This window comes from Cynoglossus semilaevis, chromosome 1, assembly GCF_000523025.1.
Source record: "Cynoglossus semilaevis isolate Cse_v1.0 chromosome 1, Cse_v1.0, whole genome shotgun sequence".
In the NCBI taxonomy this organism is placed as follows: domain Eukaryota; kingdom Metazoa; phylum Chordata; class Actinopteri; order Pleuronectiformes; family Cynoglossidae; genus Cynoglossus; species Cynoglossus semilaevis.
In genome coordinates this window covers 20,507,804-20,532,772 of record NC_024307.1, presented here as the reverse complement: position 1 = coordinate 20,532,772, position 24,969 = coordinate 20,507,804, and the positions used below count along the sequence as shown (strand labels likewise).

General features: G+C 43.0%; 1 protein-coding gene across 3 annotated transcripts; it reads right to left on the bottom strand.

Moving 5' to 3' along the window:
- Positions 1–1,843: 1,843 nt before the first annotated feature.
- Positions 1,844–20,826, bottom strand: znf219 (zinc finger protein 219). Of its 3 annotated transcripts, none has more exons than XM_008318515.3 (5): positions 20,550–20,826; positions 7,530–7,599; positions 5,057–7,421; positions 4,721–4,867; positions 1,844–3,354 (listed from the first exon to the last, which is right to left on the bottom strand). In XM_008318515.3, exons 3-5 carry the CDS (start codon positions 7,416–7,418, stop codon positions 2,192–2,194), a joined length of 3,672 nt encoding a protein of 1,223 aa, XP_008316737.1. In that variant the 5' UTR covers positions 7,419–7,421; positions 7,530–7,599; positions 20,550–20,826; the 3' UTR covers positions 1,844–2,191. The 3 variants fall into 3 exon arrangements, with proteins under 3 accessions (XP_008316737.1, XP_008316746.1, XP_024914573.1); XM_008318524.3 differs by having other exon boundaries at positions 4,775–4,867; XM_025058805.1 differs by lacking the exon at positions 20,550–20,826 and having other exon boundaries at positions 7,530–7,926.
- Positions 20,827–24,969: the final 4,143 nt, after the last annotated feature.

Below are 24,969 nucleotides of genomic sequence, written 5' to 3'. Positions count from 1 at the left end.
ATGAAAATAAACACAAGTTTGTTTTTTGTCTTTACAAAAGCTACACTTATTCTACTGGGATGTCTATGCATTTGTTAGTGTTTTTAATAGTTACTCCTAACATTATCTTTTATTTTATAAAAACAAAAAAAAAAAAAAAAGAAGCAATGAAATCTACTCATCTAAAAGACACCAAGTAGAGTCTGTCTTTTTCAGTTTGTGTTCCATCTTGCAGGGTGTTGCTTTTTTCCCCATTCTCTACCTTGTATCTTCTCAGTGACAGAGGCAGCAGACGAAAGTGAACTGTTTCTTTTTTAGTCCTTCTGTCCAAACATGTCTTGATTGTGTACTGAGGCTTGGTTGGTCGCCATTGAAAGTTGACCTTGAGTTGTCTCTGCAACAGCTAATCCAGCACCATTGTAAACACTAAATCTTCCACCATGGTCCTTTCTTTTTTAAGGAAAGAAAAGACAACAAACCTTGTCCTCTATCACTGCATTTTACATATGTATATCGCTTTTCAAGTTAAGGTATCATCTGGGTCAGAACATCACACTGCCCTGTGTCATCTTGTTTAGATCTTAACTAATTACATCGACGTAAAACCACGCTTTTCAAACAAATATATTTTACTTAAAATTGTTTAAAACTATATATTCAGATAAAATCAAATGACCTATGGTGAGCTCAGTGACAGCCGAGACTCTCTTGATAACATACAGTACGTAAAAACAAAAGCACTGACTAAAAATGAAATAATATACATAGAGATGTTTCTTTGAGGGTTTTTTTACCCCTAAGGACAATCATCTAGAAACACTTTTTTTCAGACAACAAGGCAGTGATCTACAGTTGAGGGGGTTATGCTGCCTTCAACAGTTAACTCACGCCTTGATTTTATAGCACATAGCTTAGCTGAGGTTCACAGCTTGAAACTGCAGACTAATTACTTTTTCACGTTGTTATATGGCGTAGAAACTTAACGCTACGTATTTGCAAACTGTTCACTCTGTAGAGTGTCTTGTCACAGTCAGCTTTATCGTGATCACTGTCGTGATCTAGGCAGGAAGTTGGAGATTTGTGAACAACAGTATGGTTTCATGCCTAGGAAGAGTACCACAGATGCAATATTTGCCTTGAGGATGTTGATGGAGAAGTACAGGGAAGGTCAGAAGGAGCTGCATTGTGTATTTGTAGATCTAGAAAAGGCATATGACAAAGTGCCAAGGGAGGAATTGTGGTTTTGTATGAGGAAGTCAGGAGTGGCAGAGAAGTATGTTAGTTTGGTGCAGGACATGTATGAGAATAGTACAACAGTAGTGAGGTGCGCTGTTGGGAGGACAGAAGACTTCAAAGTGGAGGTGGGACTACATCAAGGATCGGCCCTGAGCCCCTTCTTGTTTGCTGTGGTGATGGACAGATTGACAGATGAGGTCAGACAGGAGTCCCCATGGACTATGATGTTTGCAGATGACATTGTGATCTGTAGTGAGAGTAGGCAGCAGCTAGAAGAGAACCTAGAGAGGTGGAGGTTTGCACTAGAAAGAAGAGGAATGAAGGTCAGTCGCAGCAAGACAGAGTACATGTGTGTAAACGAAAGGCAGAACAGTGAAATAGTGAGGCTACAAGGAGCAGAGGTGGTGAAGGTGCAGGAGTTTAGGTACTTAGGATCAACTGTTCAGAGCAGCGGAGACTGTGGAAGAGAGGTGAAGAATAGAGTACAGGCAGGATGGAACAGCTGGAGAAAAGTGTCAGGAGTGATCGGTGGCAGAAGAGTGTCAGCTAAGGTGAAGGGAAAGGTTTACAGGACAGTGGTGAGACCAGCCATGATGTATGGTTTAGAGACAGTAGCAATAGGAAGTTGTGAAATGATTGCATTTTTAATACACTCTGGAATGATGTGAATTTTGTTTTCTTCTCCTCAACTCCGGAAGATGTGCCCAACTTAAAGTGGGCAACAGTTCCTGCACTGCTATGCTTTTCTTTCAGCTAGTCTGTGGGTTGAAGTGGAGCATGCCACCCTATCTGAAAAGCAATCATTTCAGGGAGAATGAAACAGCTGTGAACTCTCCCAACTGTCTGAAAATTCAACTCAAAATTCAAAAATCATCCCTCGGCAAATAAAAATGCTGCAATTCTTCATTTTACCTTAAAAACCTATTTATTTTTCTGAAAGGATTTACTCTGTTTGTTTATTATGTGACATAATGGTTTAGAATGTTTCTTCTTTTTCTGCCATGTGGTAGGCGTCTAAGACTGGTGAAATAGTGAGGGACATCCTCAGAGCTGGATCCGGTGAGATCCCCAGACTGCTGTCATCCAGATTATCTTCTGAAATATCTTCTTGGTCTTCCTTTTCTTCATCCGATTGCTCCCTAAGTCCAAAACTTTCTGTTACATGATTGGACACAGATGCCCTGTTGTAGCTTGGGAGTTCAAGCCCATTGACCTGATGTTCTGTTTTATCCTCAGAAAGGCCATTGAAGGTCTGAGTTTGAGATGTAGACCACTCAGCAAACGGTACTTGGGACTCCGCATCACTTACATGCTTCCACATAGACACAGAATCTAGCTTGGTAGCCTTTGAGGTTACATCCTCTTCTGTATTAGAAGAAGATCCTCTTTTACGCCTTGACTTATTAGTGTGGTTGACCTGGAGGTGCATGGCCATCAACTCTGCCGAGGATGTCCGGAAAGGGCAAAACAAACACTGGCTTAGTTTGACTCCAAGTGAGCCCTCATTGTCCTCAACAACTCCTCCTTCTCCTAAATTCATGACTCCATCTTCTTCCATTTCTCCCAGGCCAGGGGAGGGACGTCGAGACAGATCCAGGGGCTCAAATCCACCCTCATGGGACGAAGGTGGAGGCCCTTCCTTTTCACTTGACGGTTGGATCATTCGACTTGTAGTAAGGGGTTTACGACGGGACACTTTAGGGGCCTTTGGTGGCGGAGACTCTCTTATCCAACCACCTTCCATTCCACCTTGGTAAAGTGCTCCCATCATGCCTGAAAGATACCTATACTGGGTGTCCAAGTCAACATCCCTTAAAGCTGCCAGGGCTTTTTGTTGATCCCGCTGGTCTGGAATTCCCAAGAGCCAGGACTGTTGTTGACTTGTGGACAGAGACGAGGGGTTCTCTGCTGGACCTCTGTTGACCAAGCTGTGGTCGATTTGGGATCGGCGCTGCTTGCTCATACCAGAAGTCCCAGAGGCCAAACTGTGAATGGTGGAATTGAGGCCTGAGGAAGAGGAGTTTGACGAGGCTGATTGGGCATTACGTTGCTCCCTGTGGTGCCGTTGGAGGTGGTACTTTAACGAGCCTGACTGAGTTCCTGCGTAGTCACAGTGAGGACATTTGTAGGGTCTCTCACCTAGGAGAGAAACAGGAATCAGGAGACTATTAGACAAAATATTTGCACTCAGGTCAGTTGCTGGTCAGTGTGTTTGTGAATGAAAATTTGTACAAACAAAAGTTGAGCATTATAATTTAATATCATATATTTTCAAGCTATTTGATGAAGAGCTAGATGTAGTAAATTAATTCTGGGAAGTAATTGTGAGTTACAGATGTAGTTGCACATATCATAGGAAGATGGCAGTGTTCCATCACTGAATAAAAAGAGGTGGGGGCTTTGTGCTGGAGGCAAAATCACCACCAGGAGAGAGATTGTGTTAAAAAGAAGACCATGAATTATTTTATTCATAGGAACAAAAACCTCATCAAACAAGATCTTTGGATTTTAGCTGTATGAACAATTGGATTTTTGATTCCCCAAGTGATCAAAAGTCTTAGTGGGTTCATGATATCCTCAAGAGAAGGCTAATATCAGGGTTTTAATAATTTGATGCCTGCATGTCATTTACTGACCATGTGGTAATCATAATGTGTTCTGTGATGATCCCAGCTGAATTAGATTAGAATTCATAAAGTTAATAATACAGCGAGATTATTTTGTGTATTTTTGAACTGGGGGAGACCAAAATATCAGTTGTTGGAGGGCAGAAATGGAAGCTGGCTCTCACTATTCAAATCCATCAAGCACCAGTAGAAAAAAATGGATGATTTGTAGGTATAATGAGTATGGATCATTAGTTAAAAGTGTGAGCAAGTGCTCTGATTCCCTATTTTTCAACTGAGTCCTATTCATAGTCACAACATGCCCACACACTCTTCTTTGTTTAGATCAGTTTTAAAGATCTTTCAAATTGGCTGAGTGTTTCTGCCCTGCAGTCGGAATCAGTTTAAGATTATCTGAGAATAATTTGTACTGCAATAGTTACAGTTTGTCTCGGCTTCAAAAACCAGGTCAGAGGACGATAATCCCTGAAACACATGAGGGATCATGAGAGAAATCTCTAAGCAGAGGTACTCTGATTCAGAACTTTCTTTACTTTGTCTCCACTTTTTTTTAGCCTGATTTTTTTTAACCTTGCAGGGTAGAGAAGCCAAGAGGGGCTTCCAGTAAAATTTCACCAGCTCTATTCCCTGGAGTAACATGATATTTTTCCCCTTTGGAAGATAATGTGAATATAACCTCAAACAAGGCACTTAAGCAGGAGTTGCTCCAGTGGAGCTGTTCAATTGCTGGTCGAGCTGTGCTATGATTAGCACTTGCCAGCTCTCTGAGGTGATGTGTTAAAAAAAAGGAAAACACTAACTTGAAAACCTTTCGAGGGAATCGTGATGTTTTTTTTTTAGAGTCCAAATGGCTTGTTAAACTAGCAACAGTTACTCACCTGTGTGGACTCTCAGGTGTACTTTGAGATGGTGTGAAGAGCGAAATGCTTTACCACAGTAGGGGCAGTCTTTGATTCCTCTTCCACGCACTCGCTCCCTGATGGGAACTGAAGGTACTGTGGAGACTGCTGTCAATCCATTCTCTCCTGCAAACGGTAAATCAGTCAGAAACCAAGAACATAAAGAAAAATAATGGCTCGTTCTAAGGGCCCTTCAGAGACTGTATATTTAAAACAAAATAGCAATATGCTCTTCTGAGAATAACACCTCTAGATGTGTGCAAATAAACAATACCCAATAGAGGAAATAGAAAAGAGGATGTGAATTTTTTTTACCTTTGAAGCTGGAGATGACAGAGTGAAATCCCGCTGCTGCCCCTGGTTGATGTGATCCACCACTGTGCAGTTTTGATTCTTGTCTCACATCAACCTGTTGGGATCCACCGCCATGAGTCTGCGCCTCTTGTCTCAATTCCTTGCTTCCTCCTCTTCCTAACACAACTCCTCTATGATTGGCGCTTCCCTCCTCCCCACCAGCTGCTGCTGCCTTCTGTGGCCTCTGAGCATGAACACGAGCGTGCACCACCACTTGCTGGAAGCTGCGGAAAAGCTTCCCACAGTCTGGGCATTCCCATGGCCCTCCAGCTCCTCCAGAATCTTCTCTTGTTTCCAGGCCACCAAGATAGGCTCTGACTTGGTCAGCCTCAGTAATTACTGACCTTCGACCAGGACCCCGTTGACCTTGTCTCTGCTGCTGCTGTTGCTGCTGTTGCTGCTGCTGTTGCTGCTGCTGCTGCTGCTGCTGCTGCTGCTGTGCAACTGCTATACTGCGAGCTACCAGTTGCCACCATGTTGCTTGTTCTGCATCAGATACTGGTGCTATGCTGTCCTTTGAATTTCTAGCTGCTCCTCTTCCTCGTCCTGTATTGCCTCCATCACCTCCACTTATCCCAGCACCACCGTTTCCCATCTCTGCCACCTGAGCCACTGCTTGAAGTCTCTCCATGCAGCTTGCCCCGCTGCCATCACTGGGCAGTCCCAGGTAGCCGAGAATGGCTGACTTGCTTGAGCCCATCCCTAATCTGGCTCCAGCGCTCCTGTCTGACCGTCCTTGTCCACCTCTGCCACCTCCTCGCTGAGCCAGGAGCAGACTGGAGTACAGAGCGTTAAGAGTGTGATTACTTCCAGAGCCTTTGGCCTGCTGTTCAGCAGTTCCTGGTCCACTGAGGATTCCAAGTCCAGCTTTGAGCCCAAGCTTGTTAAGGTGTACTTTCATGTGGTTTTTGAGGAACCAGGGTTCTTTGAAGCCACGGCCACACACCTTACACTTATGGTCTAGGGAGTCTTTGTGCTTTCTCATGTGTCCCTTAAGGAACCAGGACTGTGTAAATCGCTGCCCACAGATATCACACCGAAATGCTGGCACTGAGGGCGAAGTAGCTACTGCTCCAGCCGACATCATCTGTGGTGTGTTTGCGGCGGGGGCAGGTGTGTTGGTAGGGGTGGAAATAGGAGTCTCAGGGGAGGTAATAATCGGCCTGGAACTAAAAGCAAGTGGCGCGGCAGATACATCTGGAGATGGGTGGCACTCCTGTAAATGTGATGCCAGGCTCTCTTCTTGGCTAGCAGAGAAAGGACAAAGAGTGCATTTGTACGGGTTATGGAGGATGCGAACATGACGTGCCAACTCTGAGGCTGTCCGGAATTTGCCTTTGCAGGCATGACAGCGAAATGCAGGGGCTGTGGGAGTGGATGCAGTCTCACCAACAGTGGAAGAATACGGAGAAGTCACACAAGCAGCATCTTCTGTTAGTGGGGGGGTCAAAGGTGTGCTATCTTCAAGTAAAAAGTTAGGATTGTGGTCAGTCTGGATGTCTTCATCTAGACTCTTCACCTCTCCGTCAACGTCCTCTTTCTCTGTCAGATGTTGAACCAGTGTTCCTGGCAGTAAATGCTGGTTTATTTTGCTTTTGTGATTTTGTACAACATCTTTGTGGTTCTGTTGAATCTTGAGGTGCTGCTTCAGAGGTGCTGAGGGAAGTCCAGACCGGTAGAGGGCAGCTGCTCTACGGTCCCGGTCCAGACTGTGTGCCCGGGAATGAAGAGACAAAATACTTTGGAATCTGAATCTCTTCCCACAAACGTGACAGGGAAACCTGAGTGCAGGCCCGGAAGAGGCCCCACCCACTCCAGGTACTGCTTTGGGAACTGTGTCCTTCTGGAACAGCTGAAGGTCTAGCTCCTCACTGGAGTTCCCACTATGCCCTGAATTGAGGGCCAGCTCCAAGGCTCCAAAGCCAAGAAGTGGTGCTGATGGTGTAGCCGGAGGAGAGCTGTCCAAACAAGGGCTACATCCAGCCTCCTGTCCCCCTCCTCCGGGAAACAGAGCCACCGCTGGGGTGGGTGATGGGGGAACTCCGTCCAAACCTGCCTCATCATCCTCATCGTCCAGATCATGGTGGTTGTTGCTCGTGTCCTCCTGGACAGGGGAGTTAGAGATTGGGAAATAGAGCGATGTGTCTGCGCTCCGGGGAGAAGGTTCAGAGCTGTTTATGGGCAGGACAGGGGGGCTGTCAGGCAGAGAGAGAAGGGTGTGAGGGGACAAGGCCTGTGGACTGTGGTCTAGAGATGGTAGTGTTGGTGGAGACTGGGGTTGTTCACAGGACAGTGAAAACACAAACTCTGGCGGAGAATCCATCCTCTGTTGGTACAGAGCAGAGAGAGGAAATCAGGAGTGAGAAGTTCAGAGAATTTAGTGGTTCCATTTGTCTACAATAGATAAATACATATGTGTACAGTTCCAATTTACCAGCAGTGTGTGCGATATTATGCCATTCTTTGCCGTTTCTACTGATGCAGCAACCTCCTCCTTTGATTTTCTGTGGACAAAAATCAAACACAACGGTGAAAAGATGATGAGATGACGTCCGGACACCAAGCCCTAAATATGAAACACTTGCATAGAAAATGATGTTATGATGAGGCTTCTGTTTAACCAAAAGACTGGGCTAAATAAGTAATATCAGCGTCAGCGCAGGCATGAATGCTTTGTGCAATATTGAGTGATGAACCGCAGGTATCAGATTTTACCATTAAGAGCAATTTGCACCGAGAGTCTTCATCATCAATGCTAATAACGGAGAATCAAATGCACTCTTAATTATGGCAGAGTTCAGGACGTGTATAAAATGAAAATGCAGAGAAGAAGGAAAAAAACAATCACATCTGTATTTTAATCCACGTGCAGGTGGTGGAGGAACGTGCACGTGTGTCTGCTGCCTTAACAGGTGCACACACACCTGTTTCCCACGCACTGTCAGCACATGTGGGACCACCACAACCAGTTCAACCCTGCGCCCACGTCTGTCTGCATGTGTTTAGGAGTTAAGGGCACCAACACTACAGGACATGGACTGTCCCAAACAGGATGGGTGCGCAGTGTTTTGACTTCCCCTCACGCCCTTCCTGTTCACTCCTACAGTAGCAGCTCCTTTTTTGACTAACGTCAGGAGTGCAATCTCCTTCAAATATAGTGTGTTTGTTCCAGAGGTGTCCTCACTCGACAAAAGGAGTTAACCAGATATCCTTTTGATATTAAAGACCACAATACAAATATTTAGTGTAAATCAAGTCACTGGGTTTTAGACAATTGCCTGTTAAATCTTACAAATAAAAAAAGTCGTTTGGAATTTTGTAGTCTTTGTGTAGGCAAGGGGGACAGTTGTTGTTTCTCTTGGCTATACAGGTAGGCAGTGTGTTAAAAAAAACAACTAGTGATTACTGCCAGTATTCAAATGAGCAGAAATAGAAAAGTCAGCACAAAGATGCAAAAGCATAAATATTTAAAGGGACAACCAAAAATAGCCACTAGTATGCAAAGATACAGTCAAATTAGGTCAACTTTGAGAATTTTCTTTCTGAAAGACATTCAAAATGGCCATGGCCAAAAAAGCACAAAAAAAGTTCAAAATTGCTATCCGTAATATTGAAAAATCTAAGGAAGTTCAAATTTAGCCAGAAAATGTTGGCCATAACCTAGAACAGATATTTACAGAACACCATAAATATACCCTAGACATATTTAAACAATTAAATGGCGTAAAATTTAAAAAAATAAAATAGTCCTTTAAGAATATAATTTTTTTTTTTTTTTTACAAACTATATGTTGATAGCAACTATAGCTGCAAATTAGCCCAGTTTAGACTTAGTCAAAGTTGGCTGCAAAAATGCTCAAACTTAAACGGATAATAGCTAGAAATGGATCTGAAATAACCTGTTCACACGGAGCAGCTGCTCTTCTAGTCTACTTCCTGGGTGTGGTGTCGTCAGGGTTAGTTTATTTAGATAACCTGCAGATGAAGACTTAGATAGTTCTTTTTTAAGTGCTGTTTTCTCTCTCTCTCTCCCTCCCCCTCTCCCCCTCTCACTCACACACACACACACACACACACACACAAAAGAATAACAAGAGTCAGCTAAAACATAAAAGTGTAATATACAGCAAAACTGGTCTCATGAAGCAGTTTGGCAAAGCACGCTGTCCCTCACTCTCTCACACACACACATACAAACACACACATTACCGAGTCCACAGCGTTTTACATGGACTAGATTGTGTTGATGCACAGCCACTGTTTTTGTCAGTCATTTTTTTATATATATGTTTATAATTTGCAGGAGACGCCGCCAAGACGTACACAACATAAACAAAAGGTCATCAATCACTGTGGAAAAACAATGGAACATCTGTGTTTGCAGGTGTGTGTCGCCCACATTTGTGTTCGCATGGCGGCCAGAGCACTTAAGTGTTTATGTGATGCCTGATTGTGTGTGTGATTGTGTGTCTGTGCCCGGATGACAAAGAGATTCTCATGTAGCTGGTTGACATTTTAGCTCAGCTATGACTCACAGGGATATCACAGCCTATCAGTCACATAAACAACCACAGGCGTGCGCGCACACACACACACACACACTCAGACTCAGTTCTTTTCTTAATCCTCCATTATTGTTCCCTGTCTTCCTTTTGCTGTCTTTCTGTCTGTCTTTCTTTCTCCTCCTGATTCATACTCCTCCCATCCCCCTCTCTGCCTCCCTCCCTCCCTCCCTCTCCCTCTCTTTTCTCTTTCTCTCCTGCGGTGTTGCCAGTTGGCCCGGTGCCAGGGAATGCTGATATCAGCTGGTAGATTGGGCCCTGCCAACATGGCGAGGAGCAAGAAATGGAGAGAGAAAATATGAGAAAGAAGGCAGACGTAGGGGGAAAGGGGGAAAAAAGAGAGAAAACAGATACAATTTTGATACAAAGTGGGCAGAGAGAATAACGAAGTCGAGTGAATGACAATGATCTGGTGTGGATTGCAACGTGGTGTTAAAATTGGAGGAGGGCGAGGGGATACAGAAGGAGACCAAACACAAATTAATAAACACACACACACACACAGGAAGAAGAGCAAAAAAGAGGAAGTGAGGTCGATGTTAAGTCTGATGACATTTTCATACCAACGCTTTGTTTCCAGCCCTAACGGCAAGAGCTGCCAAACACCGACCCCTGTCATGCCGGTGTAAGAAAATGCAGAGAGATAAGATGCAGCACAGGAGGCAGGGAAACGGGAGGGGGGAGGTACGGGGCCACATTAATTGTTAAAGTCCAGACGTGACTGGCGACACATTTGTCCACGCTGTTAAAGATCAGAAATGACACGGAGAATAATACAAACGTTGGGAGTGGAATTAATGAATGTAGACATTAAGGCACAATCGGTTTACAAAAATCTTCATCTGTGTGCTTGGTGTCTTCCACCGCTGGTAATCTAGACTCCAAACTGTCAACTGGAGTCTGGTAATCTAGACTCCAAACTGTCAACCATTCAAAGTTCTCATCATATGGCATGCTCTGTTGTCCATTCGCTCTTTAAACTGCTCTGTTATTTACAAATCTGACATCTGGTTGTACTCGAGCAGACCCTGATTGAAACCATAAAGTCGTCAGAAAATATTTATCTACATAATAAATCGGTCAGGAAGTATCTTTGTTTCCCCCATAGACAACCTCTGTTCTATTTTCAAGACTTCACTTGTGAAACCTGAAGGCTGCGTCCTCTTCTGAACGCCGTCTCTTTATCAAATTCCTAGGGTGTGACATCATAGCAGTTTGACACTGTGTTGCTCACCAAGAAATTCAAAAGAGTACAAAATGAGACAGTAACACTGTTGTGTGCTGAAGTTATTCATTGGAGAATGTATACAAAGGATCTTGAATGTCGGCCGTTCAGACGACGTAAGAATAGAATGTGTCCTTTTTTGCCCTTTTCTTTTTTCGTAGATGCTGTTGCCTGTTGGGAACCTTTTGGTCGGCTGGTTTAGCTCCACGATCAGAGTTAACCTAATGAAGTTATTGCTGCTACCTTTGGAATTAGTTGCCTTGCTTGCTTCAACTTGAGGAGTTTCTTTTAAAGAAAAGAAGGCTTCAGGTTTTAGAGCACTCAGACTGCCTGATTATAATGCTGCGTTAGACTCCTGGGCCCCGTGTAGCACAGATTAACCTTAAAATGTCTTTTAGTCCATTAGTTCAGGGTGGTAGTGAAACGGGACACTTTGAGGTTGGCAAGCAAAGCTCAACCCTACATAAAAAGAGACAAATGGTAAATCAGAGAACCATAAACATTTGTGATCTCATCACTAGACCTCAAGGCTCAACCTTTGGCGGTATAGATCAATTATTTGATTGTGATTGTATTTTGTAGAACTCACTTTATTTTTAGCCGTTTCAACCAACATTTTACTTTTGTCTTCTTCTTGTGTGTGTTTTTATTATTAGAGCTTTTTTAACTGGCTTTATTTGAGTATCAAGAGCTTGTACACGTACCCCTGCTGCGCCACCATGTTGTCATTAACTGTAATGGCACTTTGTGAAAATAAGATGCTACACCTGAGATTAAGTGTAAAGTAATAGAGGACAGTTCCCCCCCCACTCCCCCTCCCCCAGAATTGGTTTAATCCCACTAGTTGCTCCCACGCTGAGTTTATATGATAAGGTGTGTTTGGAGTAAGGAGGTGTATACTGTATGTGAGTGTGTTTATTGTAGTTGCTGAGTCATACATCACGTCCCTGATAAGTAGCTGCCATGGGACTAAAAGCACAATGTGTTCAGACAAGTTTTATATTTGGGAGGTAGGAGAAAAGACGAGTTTTTTTTTTTCTCCCCATCTCATTCTAAAATGATTGTGTAAATATCCACTCAGCGGGAAAGCTTTATTGTCAAATGCAGGTCTGAACTTGTCAGGAAGCTTCACACGTCATGGTCGTAAATGTAAGGGTGTGAACAGCTTCCATTTACTGGTTTTATTTTTACTATTGTGTACGTGTGGGCAGGAAGTTGACGGTGTTTATATACGTCTACGACTTTAAATAACGATTCCAGTATAAATACCATTCCATAAGCTTCGTGCTGGATGTCAACCAGAGTATGCAGCCATGCCGTGTCTACTCCCTAGCACCTCATTAAGGCTTGCATAATTACGACTGTGTGCTGGTAGCAGTGTCATCTCTACAGATGGTTCAGTTTACGGTGATGATTACAGGCCCAAAGATGAAAAAATTACTCAGCAGTATAAAAAAAAAAGCCAAATGTAAAGAGAAAAAGGAAAAAAGATGAAACATACATTTCAATTTTTAATATAGAACATTTTCTATCTAACTATCTTGAATAGTTTTGTTTTTGGCTATAGCTGTAGCTGTTTTAACGTATTGTTGGCCGTCTTTAAAATACGTCCGAACTGATATTATCTAACTTTAAGGGAAACATCTACTTGCTTCATTATTGATGTTATTTTGTTCAAGACTAACTTGACTGATCAACTGAATCATTTCAGCTATTTTTATGTTCCTGCCTACGTTAACTATTTTTTTTCTGTGTGCTGTCTAATTTGATCAACATTATATTCTGCGGTTTTAGTTGTTTTTGGGCTAACACTCAGATTTCCAATACCAACTTTTACTGCCGTTTTAAATAGTAGCTATTTTTGGGCTGTATTGGTTAATTTTGGCTAACTTGAAGCTAGTTTGTAACTTCTATTTAATTTTGCTTAGCTAACCTTGGTTAGTGTTCAGCTACTATTGTCTCAATTTACTTTATTTTGCGACACTTTTGCCTATTTTGGAAGTGAAGGTTTTTCCGTTCCTTGTGTGTACTGCTGTAGTACTCATATTGCCTGGCATGTTAAAGACGAATGTATTTAAATCAACACGACCGACACAGTTTTCCTCAGGTTCTGCAGGTTCTTACATCTTTCATTTTCAGAGTCAAAGTTGTCTTTTTGACCCTGCCCTGACCTGAACGAACAGACCACAGTGGTTGTTTTTATCTCCAGCTCCGTGTGTGTGTGTTGATACACCTGCCTTCATGTATCAGAAAAAGTATTTCCCTCTCAGGTCTCAATCTTAAAATAAAGTAGGTACAGTACATATCTGTGTAACTGTGTACGTGCTTCCTGCTGCAGCTCTCACGTGATGAAGTGTGTGTGTGTGTGTGTGTGTGTGTGAGGTGAGGTGTCTCTGGGGGAGTGAGACTGACCACAAAAAAGAATGAAAAGAATGAGTAAGTCACTGAGCAGCAGCTCTCCGGGTCGTACGGTGTAATTCTGGACCTTTTTTTTTTTTTTTCTTGGAATCGCCAACTCACGTGACGAATACTTCCCCACAGACGGAATTAATTTCCTTTCCTTCACCTCAACTTTCTCTGACCCCCCCTCCTGTTTCACTGTGGTCTGGGCTCACACTCCCAACCAGACTTCCAGCAGTGTTGAAGAGGAAAATGTCCTGCTGTGAGCCGACACTTACTGCACAGACGAGTCCGATTCTTCCTCTGAAAACTCGATACTTTATGACTTTTTTAACCTCCGCTGAGGAACTTCCTTTTGGTCTCACTTGGAAGCAATCAACATCCTTCAACAAGATTTTTTTCCCCTCTTAAATATGATTCAAGGGCATTTTTGATTGTGTCCAGGTCAGCTTCAACTGTCTCTGGCTCGTTTCCTTCTTATCCTTTGATTCTTCTCCTTTTTTTGTATTCTTTTTTTTTTTTTGTGCATAATTTTTTTGAAAAAAAATTGTTTGGATTAAAATGTCTGCTAATGTTTTTACAATTTTCTTTCTTTCTTTTTCTGGCTAATATTAAGCCATAACTTTCAGCATATTTGATCTCGCCTTGCCTATGTTTAGCTAATATATTGGTGTGTTTTTTTTCTTTCATTAAAGGGTTAGGTCCAGGGACTAGGGTAGATAAAGAAAATGCATATTTTTAATTCAACTGGCTCAGGCTACTGAGGTGTGATCACTACTGCACCCGTGTCAAACTCACGCCCACATAACATATCTAGAGAGAAGGAAAAACATAAACAATTGCCGTCAAATTATCAATAAATATTAAGTCTGGCCCACGACTTCGTCCCAGTTTTTAATTTTGGCCCACCGTGAATTTGAGTTTGACACCGCTGCTCTACTGTAACGCAGTAGGTTCAGGTGTGATACAACACTGATTACAGTGTTGGACACTGGGGTCAGCCTCTGTGGAGATTCTTGTACCAGGATGTTTTTAAAAACATTCTTGAAGAAATTATGAAGAAGATGTGCATCCTGTTGCTTGCTGCTGGTTTTAAAAGCAACATCCAACAAAAAAAATTGCTTTGCGCTTTTTGATATTTCTTCTGCTCAGGCTTTTAAGCTTTTAACATTTGTTCTCTACCTACACTGCACACATCTCTTCTGCTCTAAGCTGTCGCTCCTGCTTTCTTCTCAATGAATCCCTTCTCTGCTTGAGAACATAGAAGAGACACTTCCGACACTGCAGCAACTCCAGAAACTGGCAGGAACACGGCGACTCTGCGAGGCCTGAGCCTGCAAGCGTCAAATCACCTCGGTAGTGGGACTGAGCTTTTGATTCGAGTTGTTCATATTCCAATAGATAAAAGTTCTCCCCTGCTCCAGCCCTCAGGGATACTGACCCTTCACTGTGGCCTCCTTGTGGAATATCACATATATCAGACACCTGCGAGGAGGTTACTTCAGGAGAAAATAGAAACTCTTAACAGAGGTAGATTCTTTATTCCACCCAGGGGAAATATGCCAAGCACGTGCTAACCTTCTTTAGCATCACACTGGGTCAAATATAATGGTATTATATACATGTATGTGGAGGGTCAGTGCAGCCACTGACACCTGGCTGTGTAATTCATTGTAATATGTCTTTGACTGCAGCACCTGGGCCGTGTGTATACAAGAGGATTTGAGTCTGAAGGTGAAGAAACACAAAGGAGAGGGATCTGGCCACGTCGGAGACTTAAAGACGCAATAATCTATTAAATATGAGCGGAACGGCGCTGACTTTCACACACTTCCCTACATGGCTTTTACTCTGATCCACTCAGCTTAAAGAAACAGACAAAGAAGAAAAAAGAACTGCCATACGTTCAGCACCCTGTCCACTTTGGACAATCTCTGCACTGGTTCTAAACATTTCCAGGAGTAGCTTTAGAGTAGACCTTTGACATGTAGGTGGCAAACATTTGTTTAGACCATTTAAACCTCCCAAATACTACATGTTGAACTGACTTGAAGTATCTTAATATCAGAACCAGAGTCATTTGTCTGTTTCTGTTACTCGTTTTAGCTGCGATGCCGGTGGGTTTGTAGGAAATTAAGACATTTTTCATTAAATTTTCAGTGCACGAGCTTCTGAGAAAACCACAGAAAATTCCTCTTGATAACAGCTCGCTAGATGCAAAACAACATTTTTCCAAAGAGCTCTTGGTTCGAATCTTTAAACTCTACATCTGGTGAACTGTGCAAACGCTGTCTACTGGACACGTACCCTTGTGCTACAGCCTTTTCCAAATCAAGGACAAAGGTTCAGGTGCAATGTGTGAATGAAAGATGCTTTGCTCTCTTTATTACAATCCAGTGACCCATAAACATGAAACTGAAGCTGTTAATCTCAGGTTAATGAGGGAGCAGACAACTTCTCTCGGTCCCTGGTGCTTCCACTGGTATTATTGTTGGGTCCCTGTTGTAAAGATACTGACGCAGTAAAGCGATGGCTACTTCTTCCTCAGATATTAGTGTAACGTTATCTGTAAAAGGGGACCCCTGCTGGGAAAACATAGGTTATTTCCAAGGTGAAACCCCATTGTACAGCGTTTTGTGGATCCTTTTGTCTCACAGACAGAGTGGTTATTGTCCCATGATAACTGTGTCACGGCGGCCATGAGAAACAAACATGGTGTGTAACGGCACACACTTCTACACGACATGACAACAAGCCACACTGCTGACTGGCTTCAAAATGTTGTACAAAGTGCTGGGGCTTGACATGTCAGCTATCTAATCTTATGAGTTTTAAAGGTGTCTTCATCGGTATGTCTTCCAATTAATATTAATCACCGTAAGATTTGAGAAGAATGTTTCCACCAGGGAAGATAGTGTTGTCAGAGTTGTGGCCTTACGACGTGGAAGTGACTGTTTCAGTGCCTTCTCTTCAGATTGTAACATTATCTTCAAGCTGACGGATGTCTGAGCTGTCAGACGTTGCTGGATATTTAGAAGATACATTCATACGTTTATCATTTGTGTCCTATCTGTCAACCGAGAAAAAATGTTTGCTTGCTTGCTGACAGCAAAACAACACAGAGTCCCTGTCTTCTCAAATGCACAGAAAAAGGGCAGTGGAATAAGTTGAATTTTGAACCTTCCCCACAGAATCCCAGACGAACAGTGACTGCTCTGGTCTGGACTGATAACAGATTTTGTTCTAGAAACTCCATAGAAAAAACAGCAGTGGCGTTTTTATTTGAGCAGGACCCTAAACTCTCCACATACAGGCTATAAACCCGTGCAGCCAGCAAGAACTCTCAACAGTCTAAAAATGTCACAATGGAGTAGATCCTCCCTAACTGAGGACAAGCAGGTGCCTCTCCCACAGCGCACTAATGACCCCATTATATCAATCAGAAGCCTTGATTGGTGCTACACTCCTTTTCTGTTTTTTTTTGGGTTTTTTTTACTACGCACTTTCTTCGTCTCCGTCACCACACCAACCGCTTACCCAGGAGCCACCTGGATGGGGTATGTGTGTGTGTGTGCGTGTGCGGGCCTCTCCCCACTCCACCCAAACCCTCAAGTGCAGTACAGAGGTTGTAGAGGAGACGGGGGCAGTGATGGAGGAGGAGGAGGAGGAGGAGGATACTTGAACATTACAAGCAGCAGAGTAGTCTGAAAAAACGGGCCTTTTTTTTTTACGTTGGCCATTAGTGTTTGGTGTTCCCTGCTACAGCGGGACTCTGAGGTCTGTAACTAATGTGAAGGTATTACTGTGGAAAGGTCAAACATTGAGAGTTAATCTACGGCTGATGCTGAAATCTAGACGAGCACCGTCTGATCTGTGATGTCAGTGATTCTGGACAGATTTTATTTGAACACAGGAAAATCATTTAAACGGACATTTATTTAATAAGACTAAAAGGAATGGCCCAGCCAGCATTTGAATGGCTGTTGGGTCAGACAGAAATCCCCCATATGTCTATCTATAGATAAAGAGAGAGAGAGAGAGAGAGAGAGAGAGAGAGAGAGAGAGAGTCATGAGCAGCAGAGTGCTGTGAAGTAATACACTGAAGAACTTTCTAGTAAATATATAGCTGGACTTTGCCATTGATTAATTGCATTTGAATGGCTAATAAATGACGCTGTGTTTTGCAGATCAAATGCAGTATTGTATGCATTATCATTTTGATTGACAACCTTAAAAATGTTACATGTAAAAGTTTTAAAAAAATTTAAATTCCATGCTGAAATCATTAACCGCTTGGGTATTATTTTTGTAAATGAAGGTTAATCATTTGGATATTGATCATTAGGTTTTGTTTCCTGACAGTCTGACTTTTTCTCTCCTGTAATTCTAAAGTGTACGGCTCTACAGACATTTCTTTTCCCAGCAAGGACAAGTTGTGTCTTATAAAAGAAATCTGGTTATTTTAATTCTATCATCCGTCCTATAGCGCAAATATTTTATCGTCTTTGTCCAGGACAAGTCTGACCCTTCCTGAAAATGTTTAAATAAGTGAAGACAGACCATTAATGTCTTGATTTTGATTGATTGGTGACAAAGCAGGACCACCTGTAGGACCAGAGCGGTGGAGTAAAGATAACTTTTTCTTAAGGAAAAGTTTATCCGTTTTTATCCATTAAAAAGAAGTCAAAAAGTTCTATGTCCAATTGCAAGAAAAAAAATCTTTGAAAACAACCAACTGTTTTCTTAATGTATCCTTCATTTGGATTATGTTTCCATCAGATAATTCCTTACAGTCTGCTCCTTTGTCTCATCTATGAACTGTAAGTCACGTCATTCCAAACGCTTTAGAACAATCAGAGGTCGACTAAAACCTGTCGCAAAGCTTCAATAGTTTTTTTAATGACGTTGGTTCACAATCGGTTCAGTTGAGGTTTTGAAAAAAAAAAAAAAAACCTGATCAAAATAAAAGGTACCCCGGCTGAACGTTGACACAGATTAAATGATTAAACCTGTCAAAGCTGTTGGAGACATTTGAAAGACACGTCTGAACAGATTTCCGTTTTTTAAAACATCCCATCTGTGATATAACCCAGCTGTCTTTGGACTTTTTGACTGTCACCTGTACAGTTATCACAGCAGGAGCTGGGAAGGAACAGGGTTAAAAACAGGAGACTTTAGGTTGACGGTGGCTATTGGACAAGACAGGGATGTCAGCCTGTTTCCTCTGTGGAGTCACACACACACACACACACACACTGTGAAGAGTGTGGCATCTGGGGCCACAGATTTATAGATGTGTGTATAAAACCCGGGGACATGTGAGGATCCTGAAACACTGACTGTCCACGGAGAAAGGGCGTGGGGAGTGTCTGTGGTCACAGCCACACATGACACGTTTGCTCCTTATCTCAGGAGGAATTTCCTCCTCGTCCGCCGCTGCGATGTGTGCGTCAATAACGTTGCAACCATTTTCAGTCGCTCCGTCTCCCTCCTCCCTCCTCCTCCTCCTCCTCCTCCTCGTTCTCCTCCCTCCCACCTCTCTCGCGGCCATCACAATTAGAAGCACATTAATGAAGTAAATAAGCATCAACACACAACAAACAAGCTAGCGTCCTCTGGTAGGAGCGGAGGCTTCAGCAGAAAGAGGTGGAAACGAGTCAAAGTGGAATGGTTTACATTTTTTAGAATTTTCTTCTTTTTTTCTTTTTTTGGAATGGAAGTCGTAGGGGGTTGGCGTTAGAGAGTGTTGAGTGTGTGTCATGTCAGCCTATCTATCGCCACTCACTCACTCACACGCACTCTCTCTCTCTCCCTGCTCCATTTTGTTCTTAAATTTTCTATACAAAAGATTAAGGGAGGGGGAAAAGACGAGTGAGGAGAAGGAGGAGGAGGAAGGAGAAAAAAATGCCATCATGGATTTCATTTTTGACAACCCGACCCCGGATCCACGAGCACGGTCTCCCAAAAAAAAAAAACGCACATTAAACCAGACATTAAAGTTATTTTAGATTTGAAAACGCGCGTTTTACACACACTCACGCGAAAACACACGCACACGCACGCACGAAACATCGACTTGCCACGCTACTTTGTAAGGTGATGTTAGGACAAGTAACATCGTAGTAGTTAAAGGAAGTTAAAAAAAAAAGAGAGAGAAGGTTTTATGAACAGCCTGTGGCTGCGTTTTGCGCACAGTAAAAAGTGAGGTTGGGGCTTAATCTGCCAAACAATGCGCTTACGCACAATAGCCCGCGTGTGTGTGTGTGTGTTTGTGTATGTGTGTACACAACAAAAGGATTTAGTCCGACTAATCCTTTTGCATCTTTTACTGCAAAATTGCGCTTTTCTTTCGAGGGGTCGAGTCAAGTTGGCGACACGCGAAAAAAGAAGAAACCCACACTTTGTTCCTCATCGAGATACGCACCGTTACAACTTGTGTCTCTAGGGTTTGACACTTTCCCTGTACATAACAAAGCAGTCACACATTCACACTTTTGCGCCTCGAACCCACCGACACCATCGACCCCTCTTTTTCGACACATTTGACTGAGCACATATCGCGGTTTCATACCTCTCCCGCGAACGCAACTTGGCTAAAGTTACGCAAAAATGATAAAAAAATGAAAATACAGCGACTTCTGTTGCGCTTTCGTTGCATCACACGCAGTTTTTCAACCGTCCGAACGCCTCACATCTGTGCGTTTTTGGCATCTTTTCCTGGCCTGGATCCATCCACGTCGACCACACAGCGCCGGCTCTAACATACATGACACACGCGTAAAGTGGAGCAGGAGCGCACACACACACACACACGCACACGCGCACGTGGTCGGGGCTCGAACATACATGCAGCCATCCTAACATACGTCCGTGCACAGTGCACATACATGCTTCATGCCAATCGGTCCACATGAGTGCGCAACGGGTGCGGGCGCGCGCACACACACACACACACACACACACACACGCGTTCTCCAAAAAACATGCACTCAACCTCCAAAAAACTCAATTCACTCCGTTGATCCCAAACGGTGTGTGCTCTACTGTGAAGAACGAGGTCGCAACAACAACAGAACCACAGCTATAGAAAAACAAACAAAAAAAACCAGCAGCCCCAAAAATAACACATGAGATGTTTGGACACGCAGCCGTATAAAAGTGTCCATGTAAACACAAGTGTTGGACAGGAGCAGAAGAGGAGGTGCAGTAGTAGAAATAAAGGCAGATTTAAGGAGATATGTTGAAAGTAAAGACTCAGTGTACTTACGGGAGAGGCGGCGAGGAGATTAATGACACGACACGTCATGATTACGTTTCACTTGAATTAAATACATTACGAGTTGGGGAAAAAAATGGAAATCAGGCTTGTATACAAGCATACGCCGTTTCCCTCCTCCCTCCCTCCTCTGTTTGCTCACCCTCTCCTCTCTCTCTCTCTCTCTCTCTCACTCTCTCCTCCTCTTTCTCCTCCTCCATCCCTCTTTTCTTTCTTTCTCTCCTCTTTCTTCTTGCATTTTTGTGTCCTGCCATTTATTGTACAGGAGTGAGTGATTGAAAAGAAAGACAGGAGGGAGAGGGGGGGGGGTTCGTGAAGGGGGGGTGGAAGTGGGAGGCAGGGTGATGTAGGTTTGGAAAATGTTAATTATAATCTCAGCACGGCACCATTTTACAACTGCTGTCATCTCCTCACATTTGTGTCCTAAATATGGCATCTGGGCTGGCAGGGCTGACACCTCACACCGACCGTGTTTCTGAGGGAAATGTTTAAAAAGGAAGTGGCTGAGGAGTGGGGGGGAGGGGGGGGGGATGCAGGGAGAGAAAAGTTTCACAGGAGACTGAAGAGTGACACTGGTCTGGACGTCATGGTGGTAGCAAACCTGGAAGCACTCCTGAGCATGGGGAGGAAGTGGGTTCACTGAGGGGCAAGTGTTCTGGGATGTGGGCTCTCCAACATGTGGGCCAGGGGGCCACGTGGGAGGAAGGAGGGTTTCCCTGCCCATAACAACAGTAGGGGGGAGATACCCAGCTGCGTGGGCTTATATTTACTTTGTGATAAGTCCGACTGTCTTTGAACCGGGCGGATTTCGTGGGCCACCGTTGGTTACAAATTGGAAAAAATAACTCACTTCTCCATCCTTGTCCTCCTTCTTTAAGTTCACCTTCTTCTACTTCTCCTGTACCACATCCTCCTCCTCTATCTTCACCTCCTTCTTCTTCGCTCTCCTACTTCTTTTTCATCATCGTCTCCTAAATATTCCTTCACCTACACTCAGCAGGTATTCAGCTCATTTAGTTTAGTTGGCTTTCACTTTGAGCCTGTAACATTCTGACCTGTGATCAAGGCTGTGATATCACATGATCTCTTTGAGGTCATGTTTCAGGTGGCGGTCGTAGATGGATCGCAGGTTGGTCGTGGTGGTGATGCCTGATGTTGAAGAAATGGGTCCTTGATTTTTCCTCCCGTTGCTCTTCACTGCTGGTCCACATTGTGACCAGTAGTTTGGTGGTGTGTTGTATTGATATACTGTCGTTTTGTGAGTTGTCTAGTTTGGTAGAAAACTCTACATGAGTAGATGCAATCTTTAAGCTGCAGTTTTGTTTTTTCTCCCGTCGTTTTTAAGATTTTCTCATGTGTTTATTTGATTGACAGGTTTATAATAGATGCTGTCCACAGGCTTCTTTACAGACTTTTTAGTTATATTCTGTGTCTTTCTGTTACCATTTAGTCAAACTGCTCACTTTTACCTCTGTCACATTTACAGTTGATGCTGACATATCTAAATCAGTGGTGGATTTGCTACTGCATTTAACACCTACACAGGATTGTCCAGCGCTTGACAGTACCACAGCACAGCTGTGATTGTAAGAGTTTTCTGTGACACATTAAGACACGTCACGTCATGTATGTCAGTAAATGCAGTAAAAGTTAGCATAAACGATAAACAGATCTCTTCAAAATGACATTCCATCCACATCAACTTCACACACTGCATTATATAAAAAAATGACCAAATGGTTCTCGACCAACGTGATGATAAATGGCCTGTATTTATGTACTCTATATAGAGTAGGGTTTCAGTCCTAGTAATTATACGTAGGTTATATATAACCTACAAAGTCTGGAATCAAACCCAAACCTGTATTAAAACAAACACAAATGTTGGGGTCATAAAAACACAAACTCCTTTGCAAAGTTTAGAAAGTGTCTAAAAATGGAAAACCTTATTATTCAGTAGAAATCAAGCCTTTAAATACTGTTTTGTGCAAACAAACATGACCACAGATCGACAGACAAACGATCTGTTCATCGGCACAATCTCCATTAAGACTCTGGAAAAGTCCAGAATAAGTTGATAGAACTTCTACTCACACATTATCTCACGCACTGATAAAGTTAAATCTTTGCGTCACCTATTTTATTTTTAGCTCTTTATCCTACTGGTATCCTCCAAAAAAAAAAAAAAGACATACATTTCCAATCCGTTATCATCACCTGCTGTACTGTGTCTACCTCTGGTGCTGAGCAGGTAAAAGCAGACAGACGATAAAGAGATTATCCGCCCACACATAAAAACCACCTGCTTTGAATAATTTCCTGTATGAAATGGTTCCTGAAATATAAATAAAAAGCAACGAGTGGGGGAAAAAAATCCCCCTGAGCTCATCAACTTGCGTGTTACAAATTTGGGTCAGGTTAAAAGTTCAAGCACAGATTGACTCAAAATAATCTCAGTGTACAGTATGTAAATGAAAACGTGTTTCCACATCACTCTTTTGTAAGGCAACAAGTCCGTGTGAGGAATGTGAGGTCAGAAAGTCTAGCAATTTGAAGTCTTTACTTCGCTGCTCAGGCCAAACACGGAAGGTGCAGAGCCTCCATGAACAGCACACTTGCCCTGATAACAAAGAACCGAGACTCCTTGGTGGAACCATGTCTTCTGTGCAGCTGAGATTTTAGGATTAACTATTGACCAAGAAACGGACACATCTGCATGCGGCTGTAATTACTCCCTGACAGTTTTAGTGGAAGACAAACTCCAGCAGAACCGTGTCGTCCTGACACTGAGTCAAGAAAGATCACTATTTGAAACTCCTTTTCATTTAGTACATTTGTCAAAAATGTGTTGATTTTTCTCCCAAGTTTTAAGATTTTATTATAAAATTGTAGTTCACGCTTTGGTTAAAAAAAAACAAAAAACAACACTTGTTGAATATGTTTCGTGGGATTGTTCCACGTGATCATGGCTTAATGAATTCATCTCAGACGAGACTCGTGACCCCAGTGAATCGTTACACCTGAGGAAGGCTGTGTCTAAATTGACATATATTTGACTGTTTGTCCATTTGTTACATTTCTAGGTTGCTATAGAATTCTAGAAGATGTCTTTGACACCAGGTCACAACCTGCTTCTTCGTCTCAGACTGGAATCATGTTCCTTTCTAATTCAGTTTAGTGAAAAGAAAGACTTGCGTTGCGTTGATCCAAACCATTGCAGCGTTTCCATTCTTTGAACAGGTCTCCAGTCATGGTTGGTTTCAAAAATTGTATTTTTCACAGATTTTTGAATTGGTGATGGCTGAAAATTCCATAATAGTAATAAATAAAACATCACACTGCTCAACATTTGACAAAGATGTAATGATAAAACTTGTCAAAGCTGTTGGAGACCGGTCCTAACATGTTTTAGTGATTACAGTCAGACACCTTTCACATCAACAAGTTCCACCTCAGAGCTTTTTGGCTCGCCCTAAAGTTTATACAACAAGACAACAAATTCTCCTCCAGGTGGATGAAAAGCCAAGTCAGATCCAGACCCCGTCCCACTGTGGCTCCATCATGTGGTTGAAGGACGGGGAGAAACCCTGTGTTGGGAGATGTGTTCCCCATGAAACAAAGACAAGGCAGTGTGATTTCCCTTCATTTCCATGATGCTGGCGGATGAATGCGGACAGTGTGGCAGTGGCTGCAGGGTTAAAGGGTTCCCAGCCCATTCAGAGGGTTTGAGGTTCAAGGGCAGCCGTTGTAAAAACTCTTTTATTATCCCTTTGAGGATGAACTGCTGCAGCTGAATGGTCTTCAGTCGGTACCTTCACTATCATTAGATCACATCTGAATCTCAGTGGATCTGCTTTATTACCTCTCTGTGGTGCTCATCTCACCGATGTGGATTTAAGATACCTTGGTTCACAAATCCAGAGGTTTTATCTCTTATTAAAAGATGTTCCATGAGATTTTGTTAAAACCATTGCCGTTTGGCCTTATCTGCTCCACCATCACGACTACAGCGCCACTAAAAACAGGTTCCCGTTTGATGCAGACTTTGTTCCACCAGTCCACTCTCCACTTTTAGTCACAGCAAGACTGCGTTTTCTGCGCAGCAAGAGGGCAAACGGGAATAACGAGAGAGTCAACTAGGCGATACGTGGGCCCAGATGGATGGGAGTGGAGTTGAGTGGTTTAGCCCACTCTCTCCTCTTCTACCTCCACCTCTCGGCCTCCATCAAAGAGAGACACAGGAGCGATCATGTAACAGCTGTAAAAACCTGGCTGTTAGCGAGGGGAACGATTTTGTTTTTGCTCATTTGTGCACTTTTACACACTTTGATTCCATTTCTTTTCTCTACGTGTGAAAGCACTGCTCAGATGCTACCTTCAGCATTTCGTTCATACAAAAGAGAGCAAAAAG

Bases quoted from the DNA above. Each gene is read 5' to 3' on its own strand.
- znf219 (XM_008318515.3), bottom strand. From the start codon at position 7,418: ATGGATTCTCCGCCAGAGTTTGTGTTTTCACTGTCCTGTGAACAACCC. The intron at 4,868-5,056 runs GTAAAAAAAATT...TACCGTTTGCAG, and splicing joins TGTCATCTCCAGCTTCAAAG to GAGAGAATGGATTGACAGCA. The intron at 3,355-4,720 runs GTGAGTAACTGT...TTTCTCTCCTAG, and splicing joins ACACCTGAGAGTCCACACAG to GTGAGAGACCCTACAAATGT.